This window comes from Eptatretus burgeri, chromosome 6 (assembly GCF_056783735.1).
Source record: "Eptatretus burgeri isolate ZD-2024b chromosome 6, Ebu_testis_v1, whole genome shotgun sequence".
Classification (NCBI taxonomy): domain Eukaryota; kingdom Metazoa; phylum Chordata; class Myxini; order Myxiniformes; family Myxinidae; genus Eptatretus; species Eptatretus burgeri.
Genome location: NC_140966.1, coordinates 25,785,081 through 25,800,461, shown reverse-complemented (window position 1 = coordinate 25,800,461; position 15,381 = coordinate 25,785,081). Strand labels below are relative to the sequence as shown.

The following is a 15,381-nucleotide window of genomic DNA, read 5'->3' as shown; positions in this document are numbered from 1 at the left end:
AATTATTGAATACATTTTGAATCAAATCCTTGTATTTTGACCTCTTTTCGAAGGGAACAGAAATCGGGTTCTGAAAGTCTAATAACCATTGTGAACTGAGCTGATACTTCTTGTGAAGGAAAGAAATTGAGGAATTGGCAAAATGATTCTGCTACATACTGTGACTTAATATTTCCTTATTTTACTTTGTTGCCTGTGGGTTTGAGGGAAGGGGAGGAGGCTGTTAATGTATCAGATTGACCTTTTTATGATAAGGTCGAGGTTCATGACTATATATGTATTATTACACACACACACACACACACACACACACACACACACACACACACACACACACACACACACACACACACACACACACACACACACACACACACACACACACACGGTCGAGGTTCATGGAAGATCAACATCAATGGAGAAAACAGAACATTGTGGAAACCTGTGAGATACCAAACGGTAAAGGCAGGACGAGCTGGATTACGAGTTCAAGCACTTGAACAGGAAGGGAAAATCATGGATTAGTATCGACTCTTTTGTGGCAACTACTTGCTTCTCCCGTCTATAGAACGACCTTCCAGGGGCAACGAAATTATGGCTTCTCCTACAACAAGCGTTGTATAACAATGCGATATTATGAAAAGTGTTTCATGCAACAATTTTCAGGACAATTCCCAAGCTGTTGCCTCCAAGTGCAAGGACCCAAACTGAAAACGTTGGGTTTCCTCTCGTTGAACGTCCAAAAATCTCATGCTTACCAGGAACATGTGAGAATGGCCCTAATGTGGAGAATATGCTGGGAACGTGCACCACGTACTGGTGTTCTGTTCCGGGAGAAACCGCTTCTCGCCATTGAGTGGTGAACTCGGTTTTAGTGGAGACAAAGACTCGTTGAATCGTTCATTGTTTAAATTATTGTCGTCATGTCAAACTCATTTTTCTTATCAAAACATTCATTTTGATACTCGACATGCTTACGTTTCCTGAAGTCGAATACTTGACCTAATTACCCTTTCTTACTTAAAAATTAGGTCAAACTTGAGTAAAACCAGTCAGAAGTGGGACTAAAGTATTTGCCTTCTCACACTTTTTGTTTTCATATCGAACATGACGAGGTTGATAGCAATTTAAAATTTGACCCTTGTTGACCCATTAGCTGACCCTTCAAGGGGGTTCGCTGTTTGGGTAACATTCGGTTGCGTGTTACTCGGCTTCAAATTGATAGGACAACGTTGACAAATCACTTTTCACAAATCAAATCACGTGGTGGTAAACTCTGGTGTCCTCATCCCCTCACCCCACTATTGTTACTCACCTTTGGGTTGGTCAGCCTGGGTTCGAATCTCGACCAAGCTATAAACTGTCATCCTGGTGTCTCACACGCAGCTAGTGATTTATCAGTCTGTGCACCGTCCGCCAGAAGGACGTTAAGCCAGTGGACCCGTCTGCCAGAATTTTGTGGTGGCTGTTAAAGGTAGCACGGTGTCCTCCGTCTCGAGTAGGTGGGTTACTGCTGGCATGCCGGACAAATTCCAAATTCCTGTCGCCTTCACTCGGACGTCAGGGTTTTCCGCGTTTGCCAGACGACCCTGAGAGAAGGTGGTCCAGACTAATTGGGCCCGTTAAATGAGTTGTAGTCATCATACACCTGAGAAACATCTACTTCATATTTGTGACAATTCCACGTATCTTGATCTGTACCTGAGTGCACGCACGCTCACTGTTGTGGACATGTTTATCGGCAACTTGTGTTTTGTTGCTATTTGATTTATTTGTTTTGGTTGTATCTTCTGTACTGCTTTGTATGAATAATCCAGATCAAAATGTCGTTTTGGTTCATCTTGAATGACAACATTTTATTTTTTTCCATTGTAATTCATATGCTGTTTGCAAAACTCGTCACTCCAATAGTATTCTATCCTGACTTTGCTCGTAAGTTTGGAATTTCTGATTTGATGCAAATGGAATATTTACGGAGTGTTCACACCACTACCCGAGATGATCGCTGATAAAGGAGATGAGAAAGCAAGTTATTTCCAAGTGGACCCAAATTATAATGCTGTACTGTACTGTACTGCACTGCACACGTAATTGTACATGCACCATTTTGGTCTCACAAGCATGTGGTCCTGAGGGCACATTCATTGCGTTGGAGTAATTTACTTTGCCCTTTCAGAATTTCTCATTATCAGTCTTCAGTCATTATTTATGTTCAAGCAGCATGAATAAGTTTTTCATTCAATGTGTTCTTCTTCATTTATTGGTTTATTTTTATTTTTTTACTTTTAGTTTTTATTTTTTCCCCATTCCCTTTCAAGTCGAGCGATACCCATTGATCATTGAAAGTTTGCATTTGTAAAATAAAATCTAACGACGCGTTCTGTGATCATTGCAGAATTGATTCACTGCCCTGTGTGTCGCCAAGTATGCCAGCCGAAGGACATTGTGGACAACTACTTTGTGAAAGATGGTTCAGAAAGCCAAGCCGGCACAGACAACAGCATACAGGTGTGCTTAAAGGCAGCAACGGGAATGATGGTAATGCCAGTCTTTTTGTTTGCGTGCCGACCTTTCATTGACTGCACACGTCGATGTCGCGATTGAGCGTTTCATTTTCCGCGCACATCAAAGCACTAGATTATTTCCTTTTTGACTCGTGACTTGTACTCAACACCTTATTGCTTAAGACTTGAACCCAATATTTGGTGGGACTCGGGTTTTTAAATAAAGTTGAAAATGTTTCTACGAAGCATGATGTTCCTTTTTTAATTTTTTTTTAATTTTAAAGAGCTGTGTATACATTGTTCTTATCACCATTATACAAATCTTTTGCTTTTGTGTGTCTTTTAAAAAAATAGTGTACGCCCATCTTGATGATGGCAATCTCCTACACCCTGTCAAAATCGTGTATAATCTAATATGAAAATCTCTCTTCTTCGTCTTTCGGCTGCTCCTGTTAGGGGTCGCCACAGCGGATCATCCGTATGATCCGCATAGTGATTTGGCACATGTTTTACGCCGGATGCCCTTCCTGACGCAACCCTGGTCGCCTCTTACGACACAGGGATGTGGTACACCTATTTTAACCGGGGTATACACCGGGCCCAGTACACTGGTACTCATTTCGCCGACCTCGGAAGGATGATAGGCTGAGTCAACCCCCTCTAATATGAAAATGTATTCATCTATTTTTTAAAACCAAAAACAATTGATGGGTATTCATAGCATTTGGGTTTTACTCAGCAGTTTGAAGTTTCACTTGATTCATTTGTCTTCATTTTAAAAGCACTTTTACAACTGATGCATTCTTCGTCTCCGTGGCAACAATGCCGACATCTTTTCGTAATATTTTGATTTTATTTAAATCATTTTGTTGTTCATAATGTTTAAAATATGTGACTTTTTCAAAATGACGTATGAATGCTAAATGAGGCGTGTGTGTGTGTGTGTGTGTGTGTGTGTGTGTGTGTGTGTGTGTGTGTGTGTGTGTGTGTGTGTGTGTGTGTGTGTGTGTGTGTGTGTGTGTGTGTGTGTGTGTGTGTGTGTGTGTGTGTGTGTGTGTGTGTGTGTGTGTGTGTGTGTGTGTGTTTTTTTTTTTTGACACAATCGGTTCTGCTCGCTGGGCACTTTTAACCGACCATTGCTTGCACAAAATCTGTGATTCAAGTTGTCTTTTAACATGATTTTTAGCATTTTGATGATATTGTTGCGGATTCGCGCCCGCCGGCGTGCTGACGGCCACGTAACTCGAATCGCGGCACGTCGCCCACCGGACGGACAATCCAGTCGTGACCCTCTCGGACTAACGCCGGGAACCAGTCACGGGTGGACCTTTCGGTCTCACCGCGATCGAGCCAATCAGCCCCCGCGTGGGATAGGGTTGCTCGCCAAATTCGACCTACCTAAGTACCCACGCGGAGGGTAGACCGGGCGATCGCACCTCGCCGCAGGTCGACTTCGGACACGGGCCACTTAAGCGACCCGTTCCGTACTATCAGAATAACCGAGCGGTGTTATCGTCGACCTCGACGGTTCGATTAATTATCGGGCGTATTCAGCCCACTACCAACCCTTTACGTGAAGCAAGATGGGGATTCAATGGGAGAAAAGACGAAGCGAAGCGGGACACAGTTCAACAATAAAAGCACATTTATTCGCGGCACACGGGAAGCACACATTCAATTCCACCAAAATCACACAGAAAAGACACAATGCAATTTACACAAAAAGCAAATGTAAAAGAGAAAACACAGTGCAGAGCTAATACCGACTACCGAGCACACGGCAACACTTATACAATTCTACCTCACAGACGGCGCCGACAACACATACCCAAAACCAAGGAAAAGAAATACCCTCAAGGATGAGGCGGGCCTGAGGCCGAGACCGGGTCGCGCCTACCCGTCTGGTGATGAGACGCGGAGCGGCGTTGGCGCCTCACTCCGCGGGCCTCGCGGACAGTGCCTGGCAGGGGGTGGGAAAGGGGCCCCCTTGGTCGCACTATCTCAGCGCGGGGGGAAACAGGAGGGGGTTGCTGATGCTCGGGGTATAGAGGATCTTTATTATCCCTGGTGTGCGTCTCCAGCTCGGCCAGGTCGCGCTGCCGGCCTTCCTCGGGCGTGCAGCTCCCGGCACCGTCGCGAGCACCCCCTCGTCTGCCTTCGCCGCTGCCGCCTCTCCGCCTCTGGACTCTCCACCCTGGACTCTTCTTTGGGCTCTCCTCGTTCGACTCTCTTCAGCTTCTCCAGCTACTGCAGGCTTCGGGCTCCAGACTTCCACACGGCTCTGACTGACGAACACGGTCCTTTTATCCCCCCGTAGCTTCGCCTTTGACCCCCTCCCTTTTACCTTTCACCTCGCTCCCCATTGGCCCGAGAAAAAGTGGGCGTGAAGGCTTTTTGATCCACAAATTTGCATATATCGATCGTTCTGGAGGCGGGGCCAAATCGCCCCTCGCTCACCGATTGGACGGCAAAAAGTGGGCGTGTGTCGTTTTTGATCCGTTTTTGAAGCACAAAATCCGTGATTTTGTACACGCTGTTCGACGCGCGCTCTGCACGAATCCAACACCGGTACCCACAGCGGGGCAAGAACGGTGGCGATGCTACGGTTGCGAGGTGTGACGGGAAGGTCGTGGCGGTTGTGGTGAAGCGGCGTTGTGGTTGGTGGTTGATGTTGTGGTTGTGGTGGTAATCATGGCGGTTGGTCCAAAATAAAGATAGTAAAAGAAAAACGGCTATCCTGAAGAGTCGCAGCTCGCATAAATGACATGTATTCCCACTAGACAACGGGTTCGGGCCTAACTACACATGTACTTACCGAGATACCTCACCTAAGGGACCTGAATGGTGGTTTGCGAATCTGGTAACCACAACAATATCATGGCAATCTCAAGATGGTTAACCACAATTGTTCTTTTTCTGAATGCAAAACTGACTCGCAGAAATGTCGGAACGCGAGAAATATCCATGGATGTGAGGAGTCTGGTTCTTATCATTTCCTGTTAATGCAATTATCTCGTGGCGGCAGTGGTTATCACACACACTCACACACACACACACACACACACACACACACACACACACACACACAAACACACAAACACACACACACACACACACACACACACACACACACACACACACACACACACACACACACAAACACACAAACACACACACACACACACACACACACACACACACACACACACAACTAGTAATGTGTACACACTATTTTGAAGGTTGTTTTTCACAGTTCTCGATCCCTATTTTGGCAGCTCAGTCACAAAACAGGACAACATGAACCTGCACCTGCACCCTGAATGGTCTGCTGCTGATAATTTGCAATTGATAATAGTGGCTTTGAATTGTCAGTTTCCTTAAATGCCATTTTGAATGCTCGACTTTAAGAGAAACTACCAGGGCTATCTTTTCTCTCAGGGAAGAGAACACGACTTTCAAAATGATGTAATCTGCCCCAGATTACTCTGTACGCATGCGCAGAAACCCCTCGTAATGAAATCCATGCGTGGCCTGAATGTATATCATACTTTCCAGATTAGGATTGTAATATGATAGGGCTCACCAAGTTTGTAAAGAAGCCGAAAATACTTGGAAACGTATCTGTGAGAATGGATGTGCTTCTCCACAACGAAAGATTTGGAGAACTTTCTGATCAACTCATCCAAAAAGTTGATATCCTGCAGTCCGTACTGCAAAAACTCCCGACCAAGTGCCCCGTGAAAGCCCCATAGGTTCGTAGACAGGCTCATTCGTTCTACCCACACCCTCATGCTTCTTAACACTAATGCAAGATGTCATATCTGGCGCTTGTCGATGCAGAGGGTAAGTTTAAAATGATGATATTTACTATTAATCAGGTTTGGGAGGAAGGAGGGGAAATGGGAATGGTAGTTGGATGGGTTGTGAGTGCTGATATATATATATATATATATATATATATATATATATATATATATATATATATATATATATATATATATATATATATATATATATATATATATATATATATATGTATATATGTATATATGTATATATGTATATATGTATATATGTATATATGTATATATGTATATATATGTATATATATGTATATATATATATATATATATATATATATATATATATATATATATATATATATATATATATATATATATATATATATATATATATATATATATATATATATATATATATGTTGTTACGGCTGTGGAAATTCGCAGACCACCATAAAGGACCTTAGATCAGTTATGACGATAAGTATATGTGTAGTTAGATTTCCCCACCATTGTTTAGAGGGAATTTCCATGTTCACAGGGCTGTGATCCTTTGAGATAGCCGTTTTTCTTTTCTCTAACATTATTTTGGACCAATCATCCCCCAACAACCAAATCACCACCACCAACATCATTCCCAAACAACTACAACTCAAACACCACCACATTCGCCCCCTTCACCTCCACAACCCCACCCTGCAAACATCGCCTCACCCCCACTCTCAAACGATGCCCGCCAACAACCAAATCGCCACCACCAACACCCTTCCCAAACCACCACAGCAAACTCCCACCACCTTCAACTTTCTACCGTACGTCGTGCTATGGGTTATGAATGGGATATTTTCGAAGAAGAAATCGGATCAGGAATGATTCACGCCCACTTTTCATCCATCCAATGGCTGAGCATCAGGTGGTGTAGCCCCGCCTCCAAAACCGCTGGGATCCACAAATTTACATATGCACTCCTCCCCCGGCCTATATAAGCGCGAGCACAATGCAGCTCGCGGCAGTGTTGGCAGTGGCAGTCTGGAGGGGTCGGAGAACAGGACGGAGCTCGAAGTAGACGGGGAAAGGCAGACGGGGGCCGATCGACGGAGAGGAAGGAGCTCGGAGCTCAGGTCGAAGTTGAGGGGCGAGGAGGGTGAGTTGCTGAGTGGAGCAGGGGCGCGAAGGAGGACTCAGAGGCGAACCAGAGGGCTGAGTGGGGACCGCCGCCAGAGAAGGGGCGTAGTGGAGGCCACAGCCAAGAGGAGTTCGCCGGAGCCAGTGTGGTTCAGAGCGTCAACTCGTTGGACGGAGCGTCAGCAATTCCCCTCTCCCTTACCGAGCTCCGCGCTAAGAAAGCGCCGGTAACCCCGTCCGTTCCCCTCCCCAACCGTGGTGCCGACGGTGAAACGCGTGCCTGCGCGGAGATCGCCGGAGAGAGCTCACCGGCCACGCCAGGGGCACGAAGCCAGGCACGGCTACGCTGACATTGCGGCTTGCCCGCCATCGCGCCGCGAGGGCACGGGTAAGACCCCTCGGTCTCGTGGACCTGGCCGCTCATCCAGGTCCCACGTACAGTTTGTCCACGGACCTGTCTGCCACCCTTGTCTGTGAGGGTGGCTTTTCTTTGCTTTTGTGTAAATGCATGTGGTGGCGCCATCTTACATGTAGAATTGTCTAAGTGTGCGTGTGAAATAAAGACACTTTATTCAGTTTTAACTCTGCCTTTGCTTGCTTTCACTGTGTTCGTGCATGATTTTCTGTCTGGCTGTAAAATACGTGCTTGTCTGAGTGTGCAATAAATGTGCTTGTTGAACTGTTCCCCATTTCGTTGTGTCCTTTCCCTTGTTTGAAAGTTCCATCTTGCATCATGGAAGGAATTGGTAGGACGGGTGTAAGCACCCGGTAAATAGAATCACATCCGTCGGGGTCGGTGATAACACCGCTCGGTTATCACTGAAGCACGGAACAGACCGTTTAAGCGGTTCGTGCCCTTGGCCAGCCAGCGACGATGTACGATCGCCCGGTTAACTACTCGCGCAGGTACTTAGGTAGGTCGAGTTTGGCGAACAACCTTATCCTATCCTGATTGGCACGATTGTGGTGTGGTCGAAAGACCCACCCGTGACTAGCTCCTGGCAGTAGTTCCAAGGAGGGTCACGACTGAATTGTCCGTCCGGTGGGCGACGTGGTTGCGATTGGAGTTACGTGGCCGATCGCACGCCGGGTGGACCGAAATTCGTAACACTGGTGTCAGAAGTGGGATTCAAATCCACCTCGGTCTCCAACTAAATTTACGGGAGTCGGACCAGGGGTGTGCGAAGCAACCCCCCCTCCCCTTCCCTCCAAATTACGAGTGAGATAAATTAAAGATGGAGTTTCAAGGTGAACGGGTGCCAGGTGGATTGGATATGTGTAGTAATGTTGAATCCATGGCCCGGGACGGTTCTTGTAATTATAATCCATGGGGGAGCTCAACCCCATATTCTGAGCACTCTGAAACTAACTCTGAGTCGCACAATGGCGGTGCGATCGCACCTTGGCGCAGCATGGAGCAGGCGGCTATTTTTAGCACAACGAATGGCACGACACGAGGCGAGCACTCCCAACAACTGTTTCATGCCACGGGGGCATGGCAGGCGAGGCAGGCGGACATCGGCGGGCTTCGGAAACAATTGGAGGAAGAATGGAAAACCGAGCTCGAAAAGAAACAAAAAGAGCACGATTTGGAATTAAAACAACTAATGGAAAAAATATTGGAGGGGGCAAGGCGGTTCAAAGAACTAGAGGGGAGAGTGAGGGAAATACATTTGGAAGAGAAAAAATGTGAACACGATTTGGAAATAAAGCAACTAAAGCGAGAGGTAGAAGAAGGCATTCGGAAAAGAGGAAGCCTAGAACGGAAGATAAAAAGAGGAGAGGGACAGCTGGAGGAAAGGATGGAAGAATTGCTGGAAAAGTCTGAACAGTTCAAAGAACTACAGAGAGAAATGAGGGAGGAACAAAGGAAAATAAGGCTGGAAAAAGGAAAAACGCAAACACGATGTGGAATCGGAACAACTGAAGCGAGAGGTAAGGACAGGCCAGTTTAAAAGAGAGTGCCTGGAAAAGAGGATAAAAGGAGAGGAATGGCAGGGAAAACTAGAAGAATACGGTGAGAAAAGGGAGGAATTGAGGAGGAAAGCATGCGAAAGAGGTGAGGAGATGAGAAAGAGAATGGATGAAATGAGTGAGAAAGCATGCAAAGTGAGAGAGGAATTATGGAAAACAACGTGAGTAACAGAACCACCAAACCAAAGAGACGGAATTACAAGACGAGCTGAGGATGTTGCGGGAAGAAAGAACGAAAATAGAGAATGAAATGTTAAGGAACCGCACTGTACAGATCAAACAGTTAGAAGCCAAGGCAAGGTTGGTGGAGTGTGTGGAGATGAGGATGGAATTAGAAAAGAAAACTTCTGAGTTACAGAAACACCAAGACAAAGAAAAGGGATTACAAAACAAACTGAACATGTTGAGGGAAGAGAGAACGACAGCAGAGAATGAAATGTTAAGGAACCACACTGTACGGATCAAACAGATGGAAGCGAAGGCCAGATTAAAGAATGAGGAACAAGAAAGAGTAATGAAGAAAGAACGAATGAGACAGGAGAAGGAAATCGGCCAATTGAAGGAAATAACGAGATTGCAGAATGAGGAACAAGAAAGACAGTGGAATAGAAAACAAAAAGAGTATGAATTTGAAACTAAACGACAAAAGGAAAAGTATAGGTTGGAGTACGTGGAGAAAGTGAAGGAGAAATCAGTCAATTGAAGGAGACGACGAGATTGGAGAGGGAAGAACGAGAGGAACAGTGGACTAGAAAACAAAAAGAACATAAATTTGAGGTTAACCAATCGAAGGAAACTATGAGGTTGGAGAATGAAGGACAGGGGGTGAAAGAAATTAAAAAAGAAAGCAAGGTTGAAGTACGCAGAGATAATGAAAGAACAACGAACGAAGCAGGATAAAGAACTAAGCCAATTGAAAGAAACGATGAGATTGGAGACTGAAAAGCATGAGGAACAGTGGGAGAGAAAACAAAAACGATACGAGTTTGAAATTAACCAGCTCGAGGGGAGAGCAAAATTTGAGTCCACGGAGATCGAAAAACTCTGGAAAGAGAACGAACAACTCAAAAAGTTCGGAGATAAGAGGAAGAACGACTCAAATGGGAAGGAAAATGGAACCGGGAAGAAACAGAAATAAGAAACAAGGAGAGAAAATGTATAGAGACGTGGGAGATGCAAAAAAATAGCGGATAGACTGCACAATAAAGACGGGGGTTAAGGAAGAGCACACACACATTGAGGTGGTGGAGGACCATGAGGGGGAGCTGGCAGAATGTTTTGTGACTCGGTGCAGGCAGCTGGCTGGCCTCCTTCGGGAACGAGGGGAGGAAGTATGCCCCCTTGAAGCAGTTTACAACCAGGTGGGTCCGGTCGTGCTTCGCGGAATTTGAGAGGGTGAGTGCTGCGAACGGATGCACACGAAGCTTGGGGGGTATGGAGGCCCCGGGAGCCCTAGAGGTGACCCGATTCCCCAGTGTGATTGTCCCGGTGTGTGTGGTGAAAGGTGTGAGTGCGCCCCCTTGTGTGAGTGGTGTGGTCACGAGTGTGCCGGAGGGCGTGCTTCCCAGCCCGCGGTGTGTGAAAGAAGCACGGTGTATGTGAGGAAGATGACGGTGGGCATGAGGGAGCACGCAGCCGCATCTCCGAGAGTGAGTGTAATGGTGAGGTGCGTGAGTCTCGTGACACGCGGGAGTTTGAGCACGTGGAGGGAATGGAGACGACGACGGCGACAGGTGAAGGATAGAGGCCGGGTAGCGGCCGTAGCTGGATTGGGGACCGTGCGGGGTTTACCCAGTGGCGAGCGCGAGGTTTGTGCCGTGCAGCGCACGAGGCCGCCACGTGCATGCTTGCGGGAGTGAAACCCCTTCCGGAAACTCCAGCGGTGGATGCTGCCGATCCCGCGGACGGACAAAAGGTAGGCTGGATTACGGACTTGGACTGGATGGGTTCTCCAGGCGGGCATGTGTGTGAAGCTCTATGTGGCCTGTGCAGTGTGTTCTGATCGCTGAGCACACGACGCAGGTCACGGACGGGCAGAGCACATGTGTTCGCGTGGGGAACCCCTCGAAAGGCGAGGTTTGCTTTGGATGTGCAAAGTGACGTCACGGCTGCACGTGTGGTTGGAATCCGGCAGGAGGGATTAAATCCCTGCCGGATGGTGCCGTCCAAGAGGGGCGAGGTACGCGAACAGCTGCCATGATGTCACGGGAAATGGGCAAGGTGCAAGGTGCGCGACTGAGTTGTTGAGTTGAGCTGTGAGTTAAAAAAAAAAAGGCAAGCCTCGCTTTGGGTGAACAAGATTCCCAGGCAAGGGGTGGAAGACCCCCTTGCTTGGGCACAGGATGACACTAGTTAGGGGGAAGGGTTAGTGTTAGTTGGACCGGCTTCATGGGGCAGGGGTAAGTCCTCATGGAGCCCGTGGAATGGATTAGTTCGGGGGATTTTAGTTGGAATGTATCTGGGAAAATGATTTTTGAGGATTTTGAAGACAGTGACAGACTTTGGATGTGTAGAGGGGACGTAGCTTTGCTACGTAGGTTAAATGGAACGTGCTGCAGTTTAAGGGACGACGTAAAAGCACGAGGTAGTTAGGGGATGTAGTGAGCAGGATGGCAGAAATCAGCGATGTGTGGGAAGGAAACATGATGAGTGAGTGAGGCCAGTGGGCCTGAGTGTATTGAGTGATTATGGAATGCATGGTGCGATGAGTGATTGGGGGGAGGAGTGATTCCCATCCAAGGGACCCCGGGGTCAGAGTAATGTGAGTTGGGGGTTCGTCAAATTGACAAATATGGAGGTCGATTTGTTGTTGGTGGGAAAGTAGGCTCGATACCCGCTTGGAGGGGCGCAGGAGCCCTGTTGACTGGCTGGGAGCGTGGCTGCGAAAGGTGAGTATCGCTGAGTGGGTACCCTGGGCACCGGGCTAGTCGGCCGCGGTAGGCCAAGGTCCCATGGGGGGCCGGGATAGTGTAGTGGGCACGGGTGCGCTCGCATGATGCGGGGGCCCGGGGTGCCATATGCCACGGGGGCAGTGTACTGGGCACGGGCGACCCTCGGAAAGGGACCCGGGGTGCCAACACGCCACGTGGGCATCGGAGGGGGAGTTGCCAGGGAGGGCACTCCTCAGTTTAGGGAGCTGGTAGGCTCGGAGGCAGTGTAGTACCCGGGGCTGCCATCGTAGGAGAATCGGCAGAGGGTAGTTCCTGCCAAGGGAGCCACGCGTCCCAGCCATGAGACCGTGTGAGGGCACGGGAGGAAAATTTGAGGGCATGGACCGAAATTTGTGAGGACACCAACACAGACGACGGGAATCTGGGTTGTTAGAACCAGCAGTTTAAGCGAGAGGCGCTTGTTGAAAGCCCTGTGGTAGTTTAAGTGATAATGGTGAGGGTAGATTAGGAAGTGTACCCCTCCGCACCATCCATCCCTTCGCTCTCGTTGTGGGCTGCTGGACCCACTTTGGGTAAGATTGCTGAACTCTGAGGAGGCCATCCTGGGGCTTGAGTTGGGCCTCGACTCAGGATGATAACTCTCCCTTATTCCCCTCCAGGAAGGGAACGTAGGGGTTGGGAGTAGGCTCGGGCAGGATTGGTTAGCCGAACAAGGACGATAAAGGGGGTTAGGGGACGATTTATAGTGGGGAAGTACAAATAAAATAAAAAAACAAAAAACAAAATAAGTTGGGGCTAAATTGGGTTTTACAAATTAAGGGGGTGGGTATGGACAGAGATAGGCAAAGGCGATAGGTTGGGAGGGAGACGGTAAGGTAGGTCCGAGCCCACCTTCTGCGTGGCCAGCACCACCGCACTCCCTCCACTAACCTCCACTGAAAGGCAAAGGCTGGCCACTTCATCGGCTGGCTGTTACTACAAGGCCGTGCAGGTCGGATCGTCTGCTGGCTGTTACTGCAAGGCCTGTGCCGGCCACGTCATCTGCTGGCTGTTACTGCAAGACCTGTTCCGGTCACTTCATCTGCCGGCTGTTTTTGCTGCAGCGGCCTTGTTTTGCCATGCCTTGTCTGACCACCTTTGCCATGCCATGCCTGCTGCCCATGTTCACCAGCCCCCGTTCTGTTTTGCTCCCCCCCCCCCTTGTTCATTGCCATGTGCGCCAGGATCCTCGCGCAAGTTTGTAAGGACTGCCCTGAAGGCAGCTGCAACACGAGACTGCGTTTGGCAGCCCGTGCAACGTTTGCCTGGTCACTGCATTCATTTCAAAAGGGGGAGGCCTTGGACTGTGCGCTTAAGCAGCCTGGCTCCCTGCTTGTGACTTTTGCTTCTTTTTCCGCAGAGTCCATAGATCCTTGGCCATGGTGTGAGTGTAAATTATAAGGTTAAGTTGTGTATTGTATATGAGTGCACCCCCGGCATGTATGTCATAGCGCCGGCATTTTATTTAAGTCGTCTGTATGAGTGGGTTTGTTTAGTTAATTACTCAACCCGCAGGTTATTTATTTTGGGGACACGAATACACTGAATGTTGCACTCAGGGATCGAAGGTAAAACGTACTAGGGGAGAACTACACATGATGGCACACTAAAATTCGGCGACTCGGTACGAGTCTGTAAAAAGGGGAGGGGGGTAGTGTTACGGCTGTGGAAATTCGCAGACGACCATAAAGGACCTTAGATCAGTTATGACGATAAGTATATGTGTAGTTAGATTTCCCCACCGTTGTTTTGAGGGAATTTCCATGTTCACAGAGCTGCGATCTTTTGAGATAGCCGTTTTTCTTTTGTCTAACATTATTTTGGACCAATCATCCCCCAACAACCAAATCGCCACCACCAACATCATTCCCAAACAACTACGACTCAAACACCACCACATTCGCCCCCTTCACCTCCACAACCCCACCCCGCAAACATCGCCTCACCCCCACTCTCAAACGACGCCTGCCAACAACCAAATCGCCACCACCACAGCAAACTCCCACCACCTTCACCTTTCTACCGAACGTCGTGCCATGGGTTGTGAATGGGATCATTTCGAAGAAGAAATCAGATCAGGAATGATTCATGCCCACTTTTCATCCATCCAATGGCTGATCATCAGGTGGTGTAGCCCCGCCTCCAAACCCGCTGGGATCCACAAATTAACATATGCACTCCTCCCCCGGCTTATATAAGCGCGAGCACAACGCAGCTCGCGGCAGTGTCGGTCGTGGCAGTCTGGAGGGGTCGGAGAACAGGACGGAGCTCGAAGCAGACTGGGAAAGGCAGATGGGGGCCGATCGACGGAGATGAAGGAGCTCGGAGCTCAGCTCGAAGTTGAGGGGCGAGGAGGGCGAGTTGCTGAGTGGAGCAGGGACGCCAAGGAGGGCTCAGAGGTGAACCAGAGGGCTGAGTGGGGACCGCCGCCAGAGAAGGGGCGTAGTGGAGGCCACAGCCAAGAGGAGTTCGCCGGAGCCAGTGCGGTCCAGAGCGTCAACTCTTGGACGGAGCGTCAGCAATTCCCCTCTCCCTTACTGAGCTCCGTGCTAAGAAAGAGCCGGTAACCCCGTCCATTCCCCTCCCCAACCGTGATTCCGACGGTGAAACGCGTGCCTGCGTGGAGAACGCCGGAGATAGCTCACCAGCCACGCCATGGCCTCGAATGACATTGCGGCTTGCCCGCCATCGTGCCACAAGGGCGCAGGTAAGACCCCTCGGTCTCGTGGACCTGGTCGCTCATCCTGGTCCCTCGTACATTCGGTCCACGGACCTGTCTGCCACCCTTGTCTGTGAGGGTGGCTTTTCTTTGCTTTTGTGTAAATGCATGTGGTGGCACCGTCTTATAAGTAGAATTGTCTAAGTGTGCGTGTGAAATAAAGACATTTTATTCGGTTGTAACTCTGCCTTTGCTTGCTTTCACTGTGTACGTGCATGATTTTATCTATGGCTGTAAAATACATGCTTGTCTGAGTGTGCAATAAATGTGCTTGTTGAACTGTTCCCCGTTTCGTTGCGTCCTTTCCCTTGTTTGAAAGTTCCATCTTG

General features: G+C 48.4%; 1 protein-coding gene across 1 annotated transcript in view; it reads left to right on the top strand.

Annotated features, from left to right (window-relative positions):
* LOC147024419 (E3 ubiquitin-protein ligase TRIM33-like) overlaps positions 1–15,381 on the top strand; it is a 204,351-nt gene that overhangs the window by 15,998 nt on the left and 172,972 nt on the right. The window contains exon 2 of the mRNA XM_085884330.1: positions 2,396–2,508. Within this exon, the coding sequence (XP_085740456.1) occupies positions 2,396–2,508 (113 nt within the window). The remainder of the gene's footprint in view (positions 1–2,395; positions 2,509–15,381) is intronic.